This window comes from Tursiops truncatus, chromosome 2 (assembly GCF_011762595.2).
Source record: "Tursiops truncatus isolate mTurTru1 chromosome 2, mTurTru1.mat.Y, whole genome shotgun sequence".
Taxonomy (NCBI): Eukaryota; Metazoa; Chordata; class Mammalia; order Artiodactyla; family Delphinidae; genus Tursiops; species Tursiops truncatus.
In genome coordinates, this window is record NC_047035.1 from 118,492,716 (window position 1) to 118,515,027 (window position 22,312).

At 39.1% G+C, this 22,312-nt stretch overlaps 1 protein-coding gene across 2 annotated transcripts in view; it reads right to left on the reverse strand.

Annotated features, from left to right (window-relative positions):
• The window catches only part of UBE2Q2 (ubiquitin conjugating enzyme E2 Q2), a 72,792-nt gene extending 51,203 nt beyond the window's left edge, over positions 1 to 21,589 (reverse strand). The window contains exons 1-3 of one of the 2 annotated variants that reach the window (XM_019950305.3): positions 21,103 to 21,584; positions 10,446 to 10,547; positions 6,022 to 6,126 (exon numbers count right to left, since the gene is read on the reverse strand). In XM_019950305.3, the coding sequence (XP_019805864.1) occupies positions 6,022 to 6,126; positions 10,446 to 10,547; positions 21,103 to 21,291 (396 nt within the window). In that variant the 5' untranslated portion in view covers positions 21,292 to 21,584. Of the gene's footprint in view, positions 1 to 6,021; positions 6,127 to 10,445; positions 10,548 to 21,102 lie in introns of both variants that reach the window. The other variant, XM_073801294.1, reaches the window with a different exon arrangement.
• Positions 21,590 to 22,312: the final 723 nt, after the last annotated feature.

Consider the following 22,312-nt stretch of genomic DNA (forward strand, 5'->3'; position numbering starts at 1 on the left):
AATAATTGGAATCTTTAGCAGTAATTGAGAAGATACTGCATCCACAAAACCTAACAAGATTATTATGTAAAGAACAAGAAAGTTCTGGAAAATCAAAAAGATCTCCCCTCAAAGAAAAAAAAAACTCAGAGGGGCCAGAGAGAACAATGGACCTAAATGAACAAAATATTTATGACTGAAGAAGACAACCAAACTGTGACATTCCCCTAAAATGTGGAGAAAAAGGAGGTGGGAGACGGGGAGAAGGTGATTAAAATAAGAGAAGAGTTAGGGAAATGGAAATAGGAATACAGAGATCCAATATTTATCCAGCATTCATTCAGAAGATGAGGGAAAGGGACAAATGTTGCCAACCTAAAGAAGGACTTCATAATAGCAAGTGGCTCTGAATGCCCCAACGAATGTTGGAAATTAAAACCCCATGCTTCACAGTTAAAGAAAAAAACCATGCCGACTTCCAGAAAGAAAAAATATAAAGAGCTAAGAATCAGACAGGCATCAGCCTTTTCATCTGTAACAACAAATACCAGAAGAAAAAAGTGTAAAGAACTTGGAAGAGACTCAATTATGAACTTAGAATTTGATATCTAGTTCCATCAGGATGGGAGCCATACCTGTGTTTTGTTCAGCAGTGGATCCTCAACATTTACATAGAGTACATACAGTGCTTTACACAGAGTCAAATAAATATTTGTTAAATGAATAATAAAAACAGACACAGTATTCAAGGAACACTCTTCATACACATCCCCACAAATCCTTTCTAGAAAAAAAGACATTATTCAGGGATATAGTTCAGAAAGGGGCAACCATGGAATACAAGAAACAGCAATAAGCGGAGACAACAGCAACATCAATGGTTAAGTCTAAGCAATTGCTGCTAATGCAGCTGAAAGGTTACAGGCCATATTCTCTGACCACAGTGAAAAACGAAAAACCCCAAAGCTGTCTGAGAATCTCTAAAAACATTTTTTTCTAAATAATTCTTGAATTTAAGAAGAAATGGACCGTCATGCCCCAGTAATCCACTCTTAAATACATGCCCAGAGACATACTTGCACGGGTGTACTATGTACTACAGACAAGAATGATCATGGTAGCACTGTTCCTAATAGCAAACTGGAATTAACCCAAATGTCAGTAAACAGTCAAATGGATAAGTATGTTATGGTACATTCAAACAATGGAATAAATACAGCAATGTAAAAGAACTACAGCTACACACAATATAAATGAATATACTCACAATGGTGAGCAAAGACAAACATGAAAGACTACATAGTATAACTTAATACGAAGCTCAAAAAACAGGCAACACTAAACCATATTGTTCAGGGTTGCATATATGAGTGATAAGACTAGAGAAAAGTAAGGAGAGGATTAGCATACAAGGGAATGATAATCTGAAAGGAGCCTGCAGAAGATTCTGCAGTGCTAGCAATGTTCTATTTCTTTACCTGGGTGGTGGCTAGGTGGTATAGTTGTCAGGTATTCACCATAACTTTTATACTAAACTTATGTCTATATGCTTTCAATACATATTATTTCGAACTTTTTCTTGTAAAATATAAGAGTGATACGAACAAGAGATGGAATCAAACTACTTAGAAAACACAAACTATTTAGAAAATAAGTATACTAAATTTTAAAACCTGTGCAATAAAGTCAAACAGCACTCGGAAAAAAACAAACACCCTTACATGTTTGATAAAAAAGCACTTTAAATCATATTGATCCAGTAAACTAAAAACGTAAAAGGAGACATTATTAAGACTGGACTGAAAAATAAAAACATTCAATTTAACAAATAAAACTAAGGGCCAGTTCTTTCAATAGACCATTATAATAAAACAGACAAGCTTCTGACAAGGACTCAAGGAAACTTCAGGATTATAACCACAGATGAAGATGATGCAAAAAGTGAATACTCTGCACATCTTTCCAAGAGCTTCAAATGTATAGATGAAGTTACCAATTTTTTAGAACCTAAAATTACTAAAACTGACAGAAGAAATGGAAAATCTAAATAGACTAATACACAGAAGAGAAAAATGGATCAGGTTCAGATCTTTGTTTAAATCAGGCTTTCTCAACCTTGGAACTATTGATATTTGGGGCCAAATAATTCTTTGTTGTGGGGAACTGTCCTGACATTGCAGGATGTTTAGTAACATCCTGTCTACCCACAAAAAGCCAACGGCACACTCCTCCAACCCGGCCAGCTGTGACAATCCAAAATATAGCCAGATACTTCCAAATGTCCCATGGGAGGCAAAACTGCCCCCAGTTGAAAATTACAACTGTCCTAGATCTTAGGGAAAAAACAAAGGCTTGGGGCTTCCCTGGTGGCACAGTGGTTGAGAGTCCACCTGCCGATGCAGGGGACACGGGTTCGTGCCCCGGTCCGGGAGGATCCCACATGCCGCGGAGGGGCTGGGTCCGTGAGCCATGGCCGCTGGGCCTGTGCGTCCAGAGCCTGTGTGTCAGGAGCCTGTGCTCCGCAACGGGAGAGGCCACAACAGCGAGAGGCCCGCGTTCCGCAAAAAAACCAAAAACAAACAAACAAAAAAACAGAAAGCTTCCCAAGTCATGAGACTGCTTATACCCTGATACCAAAATGAAGCAAGAAGAGCTTAAAGGGAAACAGACTATATTACAATCTCACTTAAAGTATAAAAATCCAAAAATAAAGTATCACATCTATTGTGTTCCACCCCCAACTACCAACCTATGTAGGCGCCAAACGTTTATTATGGGAATGCAAGGATGACTCAAAATTAGGAAATTTCTTCATGTAATTCACAAGTTATATCTTGTGAATGGAATTAAATGCAGTCGTGAAAAACAAGGTAGATCTATATGTACTGTGTCCACGATATATTAAGTTAAAAACCTAAGTTGCAAATATTCTAAAGAAGCAGATTGAACATAAAATATATTCTTCTCCCATCTCTTTCCTGAGGCTCCACTAGAATTACAATGAAGACATACGATGAAGAATAAACACTGTACAAACACATAATGGTAACAAAAAATAAAAGGGGGCTACCAGCAGAAAAAAGAATTCACTCATGCTAGAAGATGACAGTGAATGGAAGAATGGTAATTAATGGAGCAAACAAGTAAAGCCATAGGGTAGGGGATAATCAGGTGGCTAATTTGTCCCACAGCACCCTGGAGAGGCTCTAGACTCAGACACCAGGTACATTTCGACAGCAGGAGTGATGGATAGGATTGAAAATGTAGATTAACTGAAAGCCTATATACAGAACAAACTGTGCAGCCACCAAAACACACTGCTCTCCTTAAGCAAAACTCAGGCATACATATCTACCTCAAGCAAGAGATTATAAGGTTTCATGTCCAGAGAAACCAAATAGTTCCAGCCATCATTTATGATTATGCCAGGAAATAGGGGGTGGGGGATAGGGGGTTGAAGTCAGCTTAAATTCCTCCTAAAAGCGATCAGTTAACAAGTCTTGGCAACAAAGAACTCCCAATCAGCCTTTCAGTACACCTCTCTCAAATATGAATGAAGAAGAGGAAGGAAAAAACATGAATAAGCAACAAAGAATAAATAGATATATGAGGAAAGTCTTCAGAAAGAAAAAAAAGACCAAGATAAACTAAAAAAAAAATTATTAAAGACTTATTAAACTTATTAAAGAAAAATAGAGATGCTTGAGGGAGAGTATCAAAGTAACTCCTTAAAGACACTCACGAATATATTACATTGATAAAAACAAAAACAGAATGCTATCAATAAGGAATAATCAGAGAACAAGAACTTATGGTTCATCTTTGGAGAGGACCCACAATGAACGACACCTCCCAGCATTCATCCCTTATATGGACCCCTCCCACCACATGGGCTGACCCTGGACTTGCTTTAACCAATAAACATGGTAGAAATGACACTGGGCCAGTTCCAGATCTAAACCTTACGAAACCCTGGCAGCTTCCACTTTTGTGCTCTTAGAAGCCAAAAATAAAAATTCTGACTACCTTCCTAAATAAAGAGAAGCCACGTAAAGAGACCCTGGAATGAGGAGATGTCATGTGGACAGAAGGGCCATGTGAGGAACAGCAAGGCACCAGACATGTGAATGAAGAAGGCATGCTGGACATTTCAGTGCAGTCATGTGTCCAAATAACTACCAGTCCCAGCCACTATCTGACTGCACAGTGAAGTCAGCAGAAAAACTGTCCAGCTAAGCCTAACCAACTGACACAGTCGTGCGAGATAGAACTGTTGTTTTAAGCCATTAAGTTCTAGTGTAACTGGTTAAGCAGCAATAAATAACCAAAATAAAACTTAAAGTTATGACTGTTCAAATAAAATTTCCAGAAGTTGAAAGATAAGAAAAACGTTCCAGAATTTGAAATTAAGACAAAGAGACAGAATACAGTGATAATAAGAGATACAAAGACTCAAATGAGGAGGTCTAAAATCCTATTAGTAGGCATTCCAAAATGAACAAATAAAGAATGGAAAGGAGAAAGTTACCACAGAAAAAAATACAAGAACATTTACCCAAGAAGAAAGATTCAAGAATCCAAATTTGAGAAGGTCCATCCATACTGAGTACCCAACAAAAATGGAAAAAACAAACAAACAAACAAAAAACTCAGTACACCACTGTGATATTTCAGAACAGCAGGGAAAGGACAAAGTCCTAAAAGCTTCCCGAAGTCGCACAGAGATGACTAAGACTCAGAATGGCATCAGGCTTCAATACCATTGACTAGAAGACAACAGCAGTTACCATTTATTCTCAGGGAAAATTATTCTCAACTTAGAATTATATATTCAACCACACTATCAGTCAAGTGAAGGCAGTTACCATTTATTGGGCATTTACTATACATCAGGAACTGCTCTAAATGATTTACATGCACCAACTCATTTAATCTTTATAGCTCTCCCCAAATATAGGTATTACTACCATTTCCCCATTTTGCAAATGGGAAACTGATGTACATATTGCTAGGTAATTAGCCCAAGCTAATTAGGTAATTAAACCAAGATTCAAACCCATGGTGGTCTGGCTATACATATATATATATATATATATATATATATATATTTTTTTTTTTTAAGAAGTTGGAACTCAGAAAATGTACTACCCCTTGACGTTTTTCTAAGATTTTACTTGCGTAAAATCATTTTCCTCAGGCAAAATGAGAAAAGGTAAGCCAAGAAAGAAGACATGAAATCTGGAAACAATGGATCTACTACTCCAGCAGAGGAGACAAGAAAAATTTCAATATGACAGCTTAATAGCCAGCCCAGAAAAGAACCTGCCAAGACTGGTGCAGAAGAGCCAAAGGCTCCAGAAGAGAGGGAGATCTCATAGAAAAGAGACAGAACATAACTTTTTTAACTACGAATTATTATTATAAGGACGACATTGCAAAACAAAAAACTGTACAGATGAAATATAAAACTCTACAAAGTCCTAATGATAAGTGGTGATTATTCATATTACTAAATATAATGATGTTTTAGGAAGGGGAGGTGGGTGGGTAAGTGGGTGGTATAAAAGCTAAATCTTTGTTATTGTACAAATCAATAAATTATGCCTAAATAGGTAAATCCAGAAATCCAGAGAGGTTAGAAGTGGTGGTGAGCTAGTGGGTACTTCTGCTGCCTGGAGGAGATAACATTTGAGTTAGGACTTAAGAAGCACAAATGGGTATAGAGAGATGGCATTCCAGGTGAAGGTAAGTGAATAAACAAAAGCAAACAACTGCAGAAGCAAGGAACAGTTATGGAAACCAGGAACATTAACAAAAAGGTGGTGGTAGGGAGGGGGCAACTGTTTGCCTGTCATAGTAAATAAGAGCAGCTCCCAAGAATGAAAAGGTTATTTTTAGTACCTAAAACAAACAAAACAATTCAACAGGAAAACAAAAACTAAGTTCTAAATAAGTTGTATAATAATGAGAAATCATCCTAGTTTTACTTGTGCTTGAGACAATTTATTTTAGCTCTTGAACACTAGAGAATTTTTACTTTACCTGACCCGTGGGTAGTGGTTGATCTAGCATCTCAACATCCAGGTGCTTAGGAAGGTTATATAATCTGCAGAGTTCACATATCAACCACTTCAACTGCTGACGAAGCTACAAAACACATTTCAGTAAATAAGCATTATGTTAAAGAGCCCTTAGAGACATGAATAACACTATAACTACTGTAACTAATCCAGTAGGAAATGAGAAAAGTTTATTACTGCTCAATTACAGCCTACAGATAAAATAACAGTCTTTAAAAAATATTTTAGGGGCTGCTAGTGTAAGAAAGTTACTATGGCTTTAGTGCAATCCCGACAACTGATACCTAGCAGAATGACATCAACAAAATGGCAGAGGAAGGGGAGCTCCAGACATTGTCTAATTTTCAGTTGTTAACTTCTTTTCTTAGTAACTTACAAGAGTACATTAATACATTAATGAGGCTACAAAAAACAGAGGCAGTGTTGCTGCACACGGTTTATAAAATTATATATTTCACAGTCATTCATTTGAAAGTAGAGGCAAATGTGGTCTAGCAAACAGAGCCTTGGAATCCAGGTGACCTTGGATACAGTATCTAACGCCCTGAGTTTTGAGTCTCCCCATCTATAAAACAAGGAAATTAAAACCTTCTCATAAGGGTAAAAATTAAATGAACTCTTCTGTGAAAACACTTGACATTTAGTAGGCTCTTAAGTGTTTGTCTAAACAAACAAACAAACAAAAACCTTACTAGGAAAACTGCAAAGAATAACTCATTTCCATTTTTAAATCCAGATTTTTAAGCATATTACTTTAAGTAAGCAAGGTAAATTATGTGCACAAACATGTTTTTCATTGTTTAAAAAATTGTTTTCAATGTATAAGTTTAGAATTATGATTTAAGAAGAATGGTCACTATCAGTAACCATGATTGGCAGCAAGTAAGGTAACTTACTTCACTTGGTCAGGAACAGTTTCCTGGATGTCTCTAACCAAGAAAAGAGATGAAGAGAAAGGAGCAGGTTTATGAAGGACTGAGGAAAACAGACACAGAATTAGAATGGGTTAAACAAAGCAAAGAACAAGCCTTTCCAAAGCGGACAATGGAGCAAGTAAAAATGAAGAAAGTTGAGCAGTAAATTAGTATAAAAAAATATCCTCAAGCTTAAAAAGCAGCAAAGCCCCACCGTGGATTTGTTATCCATCCAATAAGCTCTGTTTTGTGCTCAGTACATAACAAAGACGAGGCAGGGTGAGCTGGACACAGACCCGACACTCCAACCCCTGGTACAGGAAGAGCTACGGTAGCACTGTGGGAAAGACAGCAGCGTGGTGGAGATGCACCAAGCAGTAAGAAACAGGGCAGCACAGCTTCCAGGAATTTCAACTTCACGCTCCACCCAAAAAAGTGTTTGAGGGATCGAAGGAAGTAACTAAGATCATGGGGAAGAATTTAAGAAATACTTATAGAAGGGAGATGAACAGGTCTTAGAAATTTACTAGATAGTCTGGAGTTGAGGGGGTGGGAGTCAGGAAACACTGGTATAAAAAAGAACTCTAAGATAGTTCCCAGCTTCAGACATGGGTAACAAGTTTCATTATTTCATTTTGCCCCATTCACAATCACAGAGAGAATTTTTGAGGGGAAACGTGATGCGGGAGGTGGAGTACTAAGAGGTAGATGAGTTTAAATTTAGATGTAATCATTTTGAACAGCCACAGCACATCTGAGTAAGATTCCCTGGATCTGTGTGATATATAGACAGATAATGGGTTTCAAACTCAGGAGATAAATTTTATCTAGAGATACAGATTTAGGAATCACTGGAATATAGGCCATGATTTAAGTACTGGGAGTAGAAGAGATTACTCAGAGAAAGCGCAGAATGAGAAGAAAGAGGCAGACCAAGGAATAAGAGCTCAGAGGAGGCCAAGGCAAGGCAATAATAAGAGATAAAAACAGGAGACAGTGATCTGATGGAAATCCTCATCAGATTATCAGTTCCCAGAGGACAGGGATATGACTTGTCTTTTATACCCACCACTTACCACAAAGCCTGGCATAGAAGCCAATTTTTTAAAAAATACTTTTCTGCGTTCTACTAATAGTTTCCTGTATCCACCCAGGTGGAAAAAAAGGTATGTATAATCCAGCATAGATTTATTATTTTTATTTATTTATTTTTACTTCGTATACTAAAGGAGCCAGATTATAGACAATATGCTATGCCCTGCTTTTTCACCTTAGTATATCTTGGAACATTGTATGTGCTCTTGTGGAAAGACTGGCTGCATTCTTCTTAACTTCAACATGATATTCTATCATAAAACTATACAGTAATTTTTATTTAACCAGCTCTTTATTGGTGGACAATAAGGAATATGTGTTTGTTGAATGGAGAAATGTTTCAATAAGGAAAGAATCAACAGTATCAAAATGCTGCAGAAACTTTAGGACTAAAAAAGAAGTCCTGGATTTGGCAACTAGAAGTAAAAATTTTAGTACAACAAAGATGGCAGAATCCAGATTATAATGAATTAAAGGTGAGGAAATAGAGCTTATTCTTATTCAAGACTAGGTAATAAAATAACTGGCAGAGAGTATAAGAAAGAGTGAAGCGTGAGTTTTGGCTTTTTTCTTTTATGTAAATATTTATTTATGAAATTGGATCCCATTTTATATCCTATGTCAATTTACTTTATGAGCATTTTTTTGATGGATACTTTAGACATCAAAAAATAACCCCACTCATTTCTACTATTACAAAACTTACACCTTTAGATCTTTAGAGGCAACCTCCTAAGCAGTAAGGGAGCTAAGTCTATCCCTCTTTACCTGTCCTGTTGCCCCCTCCCCTGCTGGAGATGTGAACATATGTCTGTCTAGCTTTTACTTTTTTCCTCTAACTTTCATGGCTCTCTTATTACTCTTATAATACTCTATAAACCAATGTTCTTCTGTTCTTAATTTTAAGAATAGATGTGCTTAAACCACCTCTAACTTATGGTGACAAAAATCTGAGGTAAGTCTCTAAATTCCCCAAATCATTAGTTCTCCCATTTATTATTAATAGAACAATCTATCCTTTCCTTATTGAGTATTTTGGTTCGATTTAACTCATTCTAAATTCTCAGTTGCATGACTCTGTTTCTAAACTTCTAACTGCCTTTACTTGTCCAGTTCGGTGCCAGTACTCAATATTTTATTTTATTCAATATCTGGTCAGACATGTCTCTCATTTTTTTTCAACTCCATTATTGTTTTTGATTATTTACTCTTCAAAAACTTTAGAGTCACTTGTCAAGTCCCAAAAATAAATCTGTTGGGATTTTTACTGGAATTGCATTCAATTTATAAACTAACATGAAGCTATACAGATAACTGACATATTTATAATATGGAGTCTGCCCATCTAGGAACACAGTAGTCAAGTCTTTCATTTTACTCAGCAAATTTTTGTAGTTTTCTTGATACAAAACCTGCACACCTAACCTTATTCCTAGGTATTTAGAGTTGTCAATAAAATACTTGCCCACCATATTTTCTGACTATAGCTGATATTTGGGAAAACTTGATTTTTATATAATAGAACTTTTAACCAGTCATCTTAAAAATCGCTTTTTCAGCTGACTCCTTTCGATTTTTTTTTTTAAGGTAAACAATCATGTCACCTGCAAATAATAATTGGTATTTTTCTGTAAGGACTTTGTGACATCGTGGAAAAATGTAATGATAATGTTAACTTTAAAAAAGCATTTAAATTATATAAAACATAACCTCAACTATTTAAACATATGTATAAGAGTATGTGTATTTTACTAGCAAGGGAAAAAAATACCGAGAAAAAATAGCCATCATGTCAACAATGGTTGTATCAGGTAGAGAAAATAAGATTTCTATTTTCCTTTTTTTGTTGTTTTTAATTTTATTAGTTCTCTCACAATGGTCACTTATAGTTTTATAATCAAAGAAACCATGTTTCTAAAATGGAAAGTTAGATTGTTTTATATATTAGAAAATAACTTTTTATTTATATACCTTTGACTTTTACTCAGAGTTATAGACTCTTGACAGAAACAGCAATTGGTGTCATTCTGTCATTATTTCCCCCTCACATCTACCTTGATCTTTTTCCCTTTTTCTACTTCCTACCTTGGTTAGTGGTCCCAACCAAAAAGGCCTGCTTAGTTTAATGATTAGGATTCATGGAAAAGAGACCACCTAATTCCTGATCTAAATTAAGACTATACCTATGGGGAATAAAAATGAAAAACCAGGTATTAAACAGTAGAATATGAAGGACAAAAAAAAAAAGAAATCTTAAAGGAGCTAAAAACCAGGTTATCAAATAATCATTAATCAGGCTTCTATAACATATTACCTCTTAACACTTAAATTCTATATGTTCATGAGAAACAAAAAGTAGTGTGGCTTATTTTCTCACCGAATTGTTGTTCTTAGTGTCTTCTAGACGTTCCAGAACTGATGTCAGATTTGGGTCATCAGAGTCCACAAACCATATTGGTGAAGAAGATGGATAAGATTCCTGTTACAGAGACACCTACGTTAAACACATTTACAGACAGGATAACCTGGATATGCAATTAAACCTCACCACTAAATGGCAAGATGACCACAAATTTAAGTAAAGCATATCATGGAAAGAAAAGTAACACATTAAAATCCATGTGTGGAGAAACAAAATTTTTAATGGATTTTTTTAAATAAAAATTATGTTTTACAGTTTAATCTTTCCTGTTCCATGTTACATAATTTATTAGTCTTAAAAAAAAAGGACTTTACCCAGTAAGCAGTATGATTTAAAACAAACAGAAGAGAATACACTTCAAAAGTTATGTTTCATCAAAAGTATGCAAGCACCAAGGAAGACAGGATTCCTTTCTTTACAAAGAAAGGTCTATCATGGCCTGGATTCACCAGCTTTAACATTTAAGGGCTTTAAAATCTGGTATCACAATAAATCCCTCAAAAAGCAAAAACAAATTAAAAGCAAAAACTAAAAAACCCCAACCTTGAAGTAGTCTACAGAGTTAAACCATACTACTTTTTGCCTTTTAATATAATAAAACTACATTTCTAAGATTTATCTAGATGAGATCTAACTCTGAATTTTTTTAAATAAAGCAAAGGAATACATATCTAGGCACATGTTTTTAAATCCTTACAAATGTTAAAAATGATTTTTTAAATCTTCTACTCACTATACTACTTGCCTTCTGAGTAGTGTAATTACAGAAGCTACTTTGAGATTTCTCTCCAATAGAAAATTGGCCCCTCTTGGCCCCTAAAAATCAATCCCATTTAATTTTGCCTTTTTCCTAATAATTTCCCATCCCTTCTTAGATTGCAAGGAAGACTCTGGCTTCTAAAGGACAAATTTCTTAAATGAGGTTAAGATTACTTCTTCAAGACAGCAAGGTGTTAGAAAGGCAGAACAGACAGCAACATAGCTGTCTTAGGGCTACATTAGCCACTATGACATTAGTCATAGTGCTCACTAGCCACTGGAGTTGGGCTCTGAGACAGGCATTCTCCTTGTACAGCTACTGTCTGCGTGCTCCAGCTCATCCAGGTCAATGATGTTATTGAACACTGTAATAGGCTGCCTCTAAAATGGTTCCAATAATCTTAACCTCCTGGTAGTCACACCCTTGTACATGTTTCCACCTAATAACAGACATTTACTCTGTTCATTTGCACTGTTTTCTATTATATATTAGGGAAAAGCTATTAGTATTAGTATTAGGTACAGTTAGATTCTAGTCATAGAGAAACAACAATTTTGCAGAAACAGTTTAAAGAAGCATTGCTTTGAGAACTCTAATCTCAATTACAAACTGATTATTTTTAAAGCATTTTACAAAATGTTCTTTAAAGAAAGAAAAACTGTATTGAAGTAGGACATCATTATATCCATTCAGTAATGGTTTATTTTTGTATTCTCATTCCTCAAACTCTTACTGTGTCCCAAACCTCTTTAAGGCTAAAAGGTAAACAGACTGTCTTCAAAATTAATCCTATTCTTAAAAGAGAATTACTTATTACATTTTCTTTAAATTCTTCAGCCTAGTTTGAGAACACACCATCTAAACCATTTTTATTGTTTTAGATTTGTATTTTCTTTAGCCTTAAAAGAAAAAAAAAGCACTAAATTCTCAGCTTCATTATGTAGATTAAACTTCTGCATAAGCAAAAGAAAATATATGAATTGTTGCTCTGGACTAAAACCCCTCAAAACCATATTATGAGAATTGCAAAAAAAGAGAAAAACATAAAAGAAACACTGAGATCAGTTACTACCTATGCCATATTTTTCTAATCCTGTACAAAAGAAGACAGGATATATACTAGGTCTAAGCAACTATGTTAACAGTTCTCAAGTGGGGCCCTTGGACTCCTAGGTCCAAACTATTTCTACAAGAATACTAAAATGTTAATTGCCTTTTTCACATTGACATCTGTACCAATGGTGCAGACATAATGGTGGGTAAAACTAACTGCTGGTACCTTAGCACAGATAAAGGCAGTGACACCAAACTATACTTGAAGACATGGTATTCACCACCAGTCATTCAAGGTGTTTAAAAGAAAAAAAAGGCATTTCACTTATGAATGTCTGTGATGAGGCAGTTATTTTACTAAATCTCAATCCTTATGTCTTTTTAATATTGCAAGTGATGAAATGTGAAGCACACATGAGCACTCCTACAGAACACATGAGAAAAAGCACTTGTATGACAATTGTGAGCTGAACTAACCACTTTCACAGGACACAATTTTCACTTGAAAGAATGACTGACAAATAATGGTTATTCCAACTTGGATTTTTGATAGATGTTTTCTCCAAAAAGAATGAAGAGAGCCTATCATTTCAAGGAAAACACAGGACAGTATTTATTGCCAATGATAAAATTCAAGCTTTCAAGCAAAAATAGAATTTTGCAAAACCTGTATCTACCACTGTGAGCCTGACAGCTTCCTAACAGTATTCTGATGAGGTTGATGGTGATATTAATGAATATAATGTTTCCATGTCACCTAACAAAATGTATCAACATTTAGAAGATTTCAGTGAACCAATATTTTCCAAATGACCAATGCATGATGTCATAATATCATGGGTAAAAGATCCATTCAAAGTTCAAGAAAAAAACAAGTTTGGGTAGAGTATCCAAAATGAATATCTACAACTATCTAAAACAGCTGTTACAATATTCCTTTTTCCAACCAAGTATCGGTGTGAGGCTGGATTTTCTTCCTATTACTTCAACCAGAACAACATATCACCACAGATTGAATGCAGAAGCAAATGATAGACCAGACATCAAAGAGATTCACCTCATAAAATGTAAAATTGTGGGGCTTCCCTGGTGGCGCAGTGGTTGAGAGTCCGCCTGCCCATGCAGGGGACACGGGTTCGTGCCCCAGTCCAGGAAGATCCCACATGCCACTGAGCAGCTGGGCCCGTGAGCCATGGCCGCTGAGCCTGTGCGTCCGGAGCCTGTGCTCCGCAACAGGAGAGGCCACAACAGTGAGAGGCCCGCGTATTGCAAAAAAAAAAAAAAAAAAAAAAAAGTAAAATTGTGCCACTATTCTCATTAAAACTTTTTGGTTTAGAGCATAAGGTCATTTTCCACAAAAACATTTATATTAACATGTAATGAGTTTATCTTAATGAATATTTTAAATATTTGTTTTAATTTCTAATGATAAATATTGACAACCTACATAAACAAAAGCTCCTTGGGACCTCAATATATTTTTAATAGTGTAAAAGAGTCTTGACTCCAAAAAACCTTGATAACTGCTGCCTGCCCCCTATCTCCCAACCTTTTTCCCCCTCACTCTCAGAATTTCTTCCTTGGAAGAAACATCCTTTTATCATTCTATATTAATGTGGTTCTACTGAGGTTAGTTTTCCTATCTCCTTCCCATCTTCCTACCTGCCTCCCTTGACCCAAAACCTGATCACAGGTCTCTACCAGCCTATCCTACTCCCAGTGGTTAGCTGTCAGATGAGCTAAACCAGGCAAATCTGGGTCTTCTCTGGAACTAGAGCCGTCTTTCTTGGAGATCCAGCATCACAAGGACAATGTTGGCCAACCGGGGTAGCCAGCATATATCTTGCCAAAATAGACAGGGTTAAAAGAAACCAAACTGGGCTTCCCTGGTGGCGCAGTGGTTGAGAGTCCGCCTGCCGATGCAGGGGACACGGGTTCGTGCCCCGGTCTGGGAAGATCCCACATGCCGTGGAGCGGCTGGGCCCGTGAGCCATGGCCACTGAGCCTGCGCGTCCAGAGCCTGTGCTCCACAACCGGAGAGGCCACAACAGTGAGAGGCCCGTATACCACAAAAAAAAAAAAAAAAAAAAAAGAAACCAAACTGTTTTCTAAAGGGTCATAGATATTTATACTATACTTTGTGCCATGACTGTGAGAATGCCCCTTTCACTTCACACCTGCTAACGTTTTTACCAATCTAATAAAAGCTGCTACCTGGAAGAAAAAAAAAAAGTTCCTATACAATATAATTTGTTACAACATCTCCAAAAACCAATTCATCAACAAGAATAGAAAGCTATCACTTCTAGGAAAATTTCAAAGGATATTACCTATATGCACAAGGATTTAGCTCTAGCTATTAATGCTCAAAGCATTACTTAAAATAGAAGAAAACAGAAACCACTGATAGTAGCAGACACGACTGACTCAATGCTGTAGTCATGTAACAGAACAGCACATGATAATTGAAGACATTGGAGGAAAAAGTTTATGACAAAGGTCTACAACATTACTGAGTGAAAAATCAGATAACAAAATAACCTGATTTTTTTTTAAAAGGGAGAGGGAATCTACATAAACATAAGAGAAAAAAGATGACCAGATGACAAGATATGTACCATAATTTTGACAGTGGTGTCTTCTGAGTGGTAGAATTACAGGTGATTTTTTTTTTCTAGTTTTGCTTATCTGGTTTTTAGACTTCTTAAATGTCTTATTTTCCACATTATAAAATATCCACTACCACCACCTCTGGAAACGTAATCTTCAGCACAAATTTCACATCATGGTCAAGGCTTGTTCAGTGTAATATTTAGAAGACAATCTACATACTTTGAAAGGCATCCAAAATTATCACCAATATTTAAAACTAAGCATTAATGCTTTCAACCTCTCATATACCTCAAGCTTTTAAATTTTTACAAGGTTAACAACTAAGCTTTGTATCTATCTTGAAAAGATAGTTTCCTTACTATTTCTCTTTAAAATGACCCATGATATACAATTTTTAAACAACAGATGGTGCTCTAAAATCCCAGTGTAAGTTCAAGCAGCTTTCCTTACATTAAATGTTTAAGTGCTTCTAACACCTCTCCTCGCCAGTTATGAAAATTTTAGACAATTATCTAAGCATCTAATTACTCAGGGACCCTGTTTTTCCTCAATTCTACTATTAGTTTTATAGTGATTTTAAGGCTTGAAGGATGAAGTTGTCTGTGACCACCACCATAAAGGTTACCATAAGTGGACAAATTTCAAAGAAATTCACCACCACGGCCACTGCCACCATAAAATGTTGTGTTGTCCTAATCTAAGGCAACATAACTCAAGGTTAATCAAACCAACCTCTTCGCTTGTCATTGCCTAAGGAGTTTGTCTTGTTCAGAAATAGCTTTACCTATTTTTCCACATAAATCCACTAAGAGACCGATGTGTGGCTCTATATCAAGCACCAGCCAGCAAAACTGCCTGCCAGAATGCTCAGTTTCTGGCATTTTTCCAAATGTCATGAAATCCTTGGAGATGGCTGTATCCTAACTTTTTTTGAAAATTGATATACATACTTCTTGTTGAAGGTTCAAAGGTATAACAGTTTTAATTCTTCTGGAGAACAGCTATGGGACACTCTATTTTCACACTTTGCCATTCAATAAATGTGGGATGGAGAATGAAATAAACTGACAGAATTACCATATGGTAGCTTAATAAAATTCTAAATGACCTGACAACATAAAAAAGCTACCCAAAAAAAAGAAGAAAGAAAAAGAGATTGCTCCCTGATAATCATTTTACAAGTAAATAACATACAACTAAATATCTAACATGACCAGAGCCCAGAGAAGCAGAGTAAAAACACTAACATTTGGTAAAAGAAAAATGCATATATACCCCTGTGATCTGAAAAAAATTCCTAAGTGCTTGTTTGAATAGCAAATTACAGCTAATCATAACATCATTCTAAAGGCACTGAGGCAGAGAAAACAAAAGTGCTGAAGAGAATTCAAACCACCTAATCTGCAGAAACCAATGGTTTCCTTGGATCTGAGTCCGCTTTGTCTCTCAGAATGATCTTTCAGAAGAGAACACAGAACACTATTACAATGGCCTTGGCAAAAGGGACCTCTGCTTCACCACTCTGGCTCTCCAGTAATGCTTTATTTGGCAGGGACTATTTAAATTCAATTCCCCACTAAATTCAATTCCCCACCCCTCAACTAGCTGACATTTATCTAATACTATCCTTTTCCAGGCCTAAGGAAGTTTAACAACAACAACGAAAAAAAACAAGTTACTAAAGGATACACCATTCACAAAATGGAAATCTAAGTCTCCCCTCTTCATGTATCTGTTCCTTTCAAGGAAGGGCATAAAAATGGGGATGAGGGAAGAGAGATACCAACTAGGAATTTGACTCTATATTATAAATTGGTCAAATGAATGGAAACAATGATTCCTCTGGACTGAAAGTACCACTGAGGTGCTTAACATGACAGCTGTGATACTTCCAAAAGATTCTCCAGGAGTTCAATTTGGAAAAGTAATCTGTCCCAGGAGAGTAGACCAAAGAAAAGGTCTTGGGCTCTTTAGTCAAGTTTTGTTATTTTCCTTTGTATAACCTTCTCTGGGCTACTTTTTATCAATGCAAAGACTAGAAACAAGAAAAATTAAGAAATTAACAGCACTGGTTTATTTCCCATGAAAAGCTATTAAAAAGCATTTTCAAAAGTGTTATTCAGCTGCTAATGACACCATCACTTTTATATTTGCAGAGATCATTATCAATGTTAAAGAGCTTTCCTATATATGCTCTCATGTGGGGCAAAAAGTAGTATCTATTTCAGAGAAAAATACAGTGAAAGTAGTAATTTGCTTAAGGTCCCAAAGACTAAAGACTAAATTTTTTTCTGTCTCCTAAACTCTCAGCTCTAACATTTTTAATTTAGTATCTTGCTGTTAGGGTTGGGAGGGGGGTAACCTTTTTGGCAATGATGAATAGAAATTTAATTAAAAAAATGTTCCACCACAAATAGCCTGGCAAATAGCCACTCAGGCAGAAAGAGTAATGATTTATGCTACACAAATAATAAAGTACTATGAGGTTTTATTTGTTTACCAGCTAATTTACTTCCTGGGGGGGATTTCTCACTCTAAAACAGCAATTCCCTACCAAGAGTTCCCAAATGCCAAGAAGTCCATAAAAGGAGTAATGGAGTTGCCAAGGTATGCTAAATATTTCAAAAGGACTAAAACAAAGTCCTACACTAGCTCCCAATAAGGCTGCACAAGTTATTAAAACGAGCTGCTTTGATTTTAGGTGTGATCATAACTGGATGTTAGCACTGACTGGCAATTAGATCTATTTACTGAAAATGGAAAGACAATACTTCTAAGTTTGCATGACAAACTTTCATATCATGAGTTCACAGAAAACAAGTTTTTTAAAAAAGACTCCTTGAAGTTGAAAATAGCACTCTTTCCCTTTCATACTTAAGATTAGGACAAATTTATAAAACAGAAAAAAAAATTAGCTTCATTCCCTTGGCCTAAAGAGTAACACATCTATGCCTTGTTTTTTTTTTTTTGGTTTGTTTTTTGTTTTGTTTTGTTTACTTCTTAAAACGCTTTCATGTGAAGTCAAATTGCAGATTTCCTATCGAACCCTAAGTGGCCTTTTAAATATTTATGCACTACCCATGACACTTTCTTGATGTTTTCTCTGCCCTTTTGACCAACTCTTGGCAGTTAACTTACATGGTAGTTAAGATTTTTGTTCCAACAGAATATAGCTAAAATGGTGGCCATATCATCAATAGTACAAATATTTACTGAGCATTTAGTGAGAGGAAGATGAAAAATATTACAGAATATTCCCCCCTGCCACCATAAAAAAGACTTTTAAAAACTACACAACTAAAAAAAACAAAAAACTCCCCAAGTATTATAATATTAAGAAAACATAACCAAAGCAATAAACAGTTAAGGACTATAGAAGACAGGAAAGGAAATAGATATCAGCATAAACAGCTTCTGACTAGAAGAGCCTTGGGGATGGTCAGACATGTCAAGACAGATTGGGGTAGGGTAAGGGGCACATTCCACATGGGAAAAAATGCTGATGCAGAAGCCTGAAAGAAAAAGGGGGCACAATATCTTTAGAGGACTACTCAGAAATTGACATGCAGGTGTATAAGGAAACAACTAGTGAGGTACCATTCACTCAAACATTACAGAAACTGCCTAAGGATGCTTCTTGATAAGCATGGAGAAGACAGGGCCTGGCATGTAGAAGAGCTCAATAAATATATGGGAATAAGAGGAAATAAGAGGAAAAGTTTTTTAAAAGATAGATCAAAATTATCATTATTTTTTAAGAGCTAAAACTTTTTAGAGAATAGCAAATCAAACACAGTAGACAGGTCCTGACATATGAAATCCAGCCCCATTTTTTCCTTGCTCCTTCCCCTCTAAGAAAATGGCATCAGCAAGAGCAAACCATGGTGATTTTATCTAAACACTCAGCCATGCTTAAAGAGTCTTTATCTTTTAGAGATACACACCGAAATATTTACAGATGAAGTGATATGTCTGGAATCTGCTTCAAAATAATCCGAGGTGGGGTATAGATGAAATAAGATTGGCCAAAAGTTTATCACTGTTGAGGCTGGGTACGTGGAGGTTCTCCACACTATTCAACTTTTTATATGTTTGATGTTTCTCCATAATAATGTTAACACACATTCATATACACTGAGCATCTACCATGATAATTATGTTCTGATAATGTGTCATAATTCACTAACATCTCAATTTGAATAGTTTGTGTTAGTGGTACCATTATACTGGTCCCCACCAGAGCCTCCTTTTGCCAGGTGCCTCTAATTCACTTCTTGTTCCACTTCCTAATCCAGGTCATCACTCAGTATCTTTCTGTGCAGCTGACTCCATCAGCCTCCAATATGGCTCTCAATAGGGCACTGCTGGCATTTGAAGTGGGATAATTCTCTGTCGTGGCAGACTGCCTGAACATTACAAGACATCTGGCATCCCTGTACCCCTGCCACTAAATGCCAGCACAGCACAGCAACACCACCATCCCACCCCCACTGGGATTACCAAAACCACACACTTTTCCTAATGCCACCCACTGTACAGAACCACTCCTAGTCCTGGATGGCAAAAACATCTTCCCATTTACCTAACTCAGCAGCTCGCCCACAAGCCTACAAGTTCACTCTATCATTGAAACCAGCCCTACTTTTTCCTGGCCATACCTGAACCTGTACCAGAATAATCATCATTCAGACTAGCCAGTCTCTTTATTATCACCTACTTCATGCTCACTACTACTTCCTGTTTTCCATTCTTGGAAAATCTTCACCTTCACCAGCCTATATCCTGGGCTTCTCAAGTCTCATTATAACTTCTCTACTCCTAGTCAATCCACATTTTCTCAAGCTTTGCTGTCTTTTTTAGATGGAGTTTCCTCTGCCTGAAATGCCCTTTCCTTCCCTTCCAAAATTCTACTCACCTGTGAAAGCCCAACTCCACAATCAGCCTCTCCTCAAGGCTTTCTCTGAAGCGACACCACCACCACCAAAGTCCAAGTTAATTGCTCTCTTTGGCTTTCATGATGATACCATAGAACCTGGTCACACTTCGTTGTGTAAAACTCTTCCCCCAAGAAGACTAAGTTTTGAAAGCAGGGACTGCGCTACCCAGTTGTGCAAAACCAGCGCCTAGAAAAGAACACCTGAGTACAGCTCTTTACTGAACTTTTTTTTTCTGAAATATACACCTGCTCCCCAGTACTCTGAAAACTACTTTAATGTTAATTATCATAACTTCAAGGCTTTTACAGACTGCGGAGCGCCAGGTACGCTGCAGGGTAGGCACTTAAGTACCTACTAACTTAACAAAAGGGAGTTTAATGACGCCAGACTCGGTTTTAGCCATATTTACAGAGGAACGTGAAACCTTAACTCCTGTTATAAGAGGCATATTCCGCAGTTTGGACCAATACCCTAAAGAGTGAGCTTTAACGGGTCTTCTCGGCTTTGGGACATAAAACAATCCTACTGGGCAGCAGACTTGGGCACGTATCGCCTTTCGCCAGCTCCTAATCTGAACGGCTTACCCACAGGAGGGGCTGCACAAACATACTCCCAGAACACCTGCCGCATCCAAGGTCCAATGCGCCTTCGGAAACGCGTTAGCGCGGAGCCAGGCCAGCAGGAAGGGGATAATTCAAACAGTGCCAGAAGCTGCATTCTAAACTTTTTTTCCTCAAATGCGTCAGTTTTCAATGTTAGCTTTTCCTTAAGCACAAACTTAAAATATAATTGGGGGAATACGCGGAACCAGGGAAATCTGACTCGAGAAGGACGCGCTCAAACTTGAGGGCCCTTCGCCTGCCCCGCCGGGGCTCAAACAACAGCCGACCCGCCGCACCGCGGCCCCGGAGGCAGGCCCCTGGCTGTAGGCGGCCATGGCGACCCAGCGAGGGCTCGGCCGGCAGCGGTCTCCCACCTCAGGGCGCGGCGACGGGGGCCGAGAGGGACCAGGAGTCCCAAACCCAGGCCGGCGAGAAGAGCCGGAGAAACGAGCAGACCGCCTCCTCCCACCCGAGCCGCGCGCAGTCCCGGCGGGGCTGGGCCGGGCCCTTCTCCGGGGAAAGGGGCGGGCCCGCCCCGCCCGGGGGTCCGAGGGGCCTCTCCGGGGCAGGCTCCCCTTTGTCCAGGGACTCTGGGCGCCCCTTTCCTCCCCGGCCCGGCCCTACAGGGCTGCGGCCGGGCGCCTCACCGTGATATTGCAGTGGAGTGTGAGCGGCGGCAGCGGGGAGTGAGGGCTGCCCGGCGGCGCCGGTGGCGGCACCAGGAACTGGCAATGCAGCTCGTCCAGCTTCCAACTGACGATGCGGAATCTCTCGTGGTTCTTGTCGAAGATGGACGCCAGGAACTTCAGCTCGGCCTTGAGCCCTGACACGGACATCTTCCCCTCATCTCCGGCGGGAGGGGTGCGGAAGGGGAGCCGGGCCCGGAGCCGCCGTCACGGCCGCGACCGCCCCGCGGGGCCGGCCCGGGCCGCGCTCTCGCGGCTCCGCCTCTCCCCGCCGCCCCGGCCCGCGTCGGTCGGGGCTGGAAAATGGCGAGGGGCTGTGTGGCGGCCTGGGCGGCTGCTCCCTTTGTAACTGACTCCACCGGCAGGAGGCGGCTGCCCCGCGGCTTAAAAGGGCAACAGCGACACCACCCCCGCTACCGCCTTGGGAAAGGGCTGCCCCCACTACCGCCTGGGAAACGGCTGCCCCCACCCCGCCCCCATCCCTCCCCGCCCCGGCGCGTGCACGCGGCTAGCGCGCGCGCCCGCCAGGCCGCCCCCTCCTCGCCGTGACCCAGCCCCCTTCCGCCCGGCCCAACTGCTCTGCTCGCGCCCGCGGACGCCAGGCTCAGGCCAGCTGGCGCCCCGGCCTCTGATCACCAGGAACCTGAGACCCCCGCGCTCCCCTGTTCCCCAGCTCTGGAGCAGACACGTGCGCGGCCTACTGCGCCGGCCACGTCGGCGGGGCAGCGGACGCGCGCCGGCCCCTGGGGGCGGTGCTCCGCGAGGCTACGAGCGGGCCACCCACTCACCTGACCCAGCCCCGGGCCCTCCCTGGTGGGAGACTGCGGGCTGTGAGGAGCATTCGGGACCCGTATCGGCCCACCTAGCCTCATCTCCGCTATTCTCATCCTAGTCACCTAGCCACCACTAGCCTGAGTTCCTGCCAGGACCTTCTCGCCGGACTCTGCTCACTCCTTTGCTCTCAAACAATCCTTTTACCAAAAAATGATAATTTGGTCTCTGCCGGCTGCTCCCTCCCACCTCTCGCAATTTCATCCTTCCCCTTACCCACTACCTCTGTTCACTCTGGCATTCATTTTCTCTCCCTCTTTCCAGCCTTGAGCTTTTGTCATTGCCCAAGCTTAAGATAACTCTCTCCACCTCCCATGGAGGCAGGGCTGGCCTATTTTCA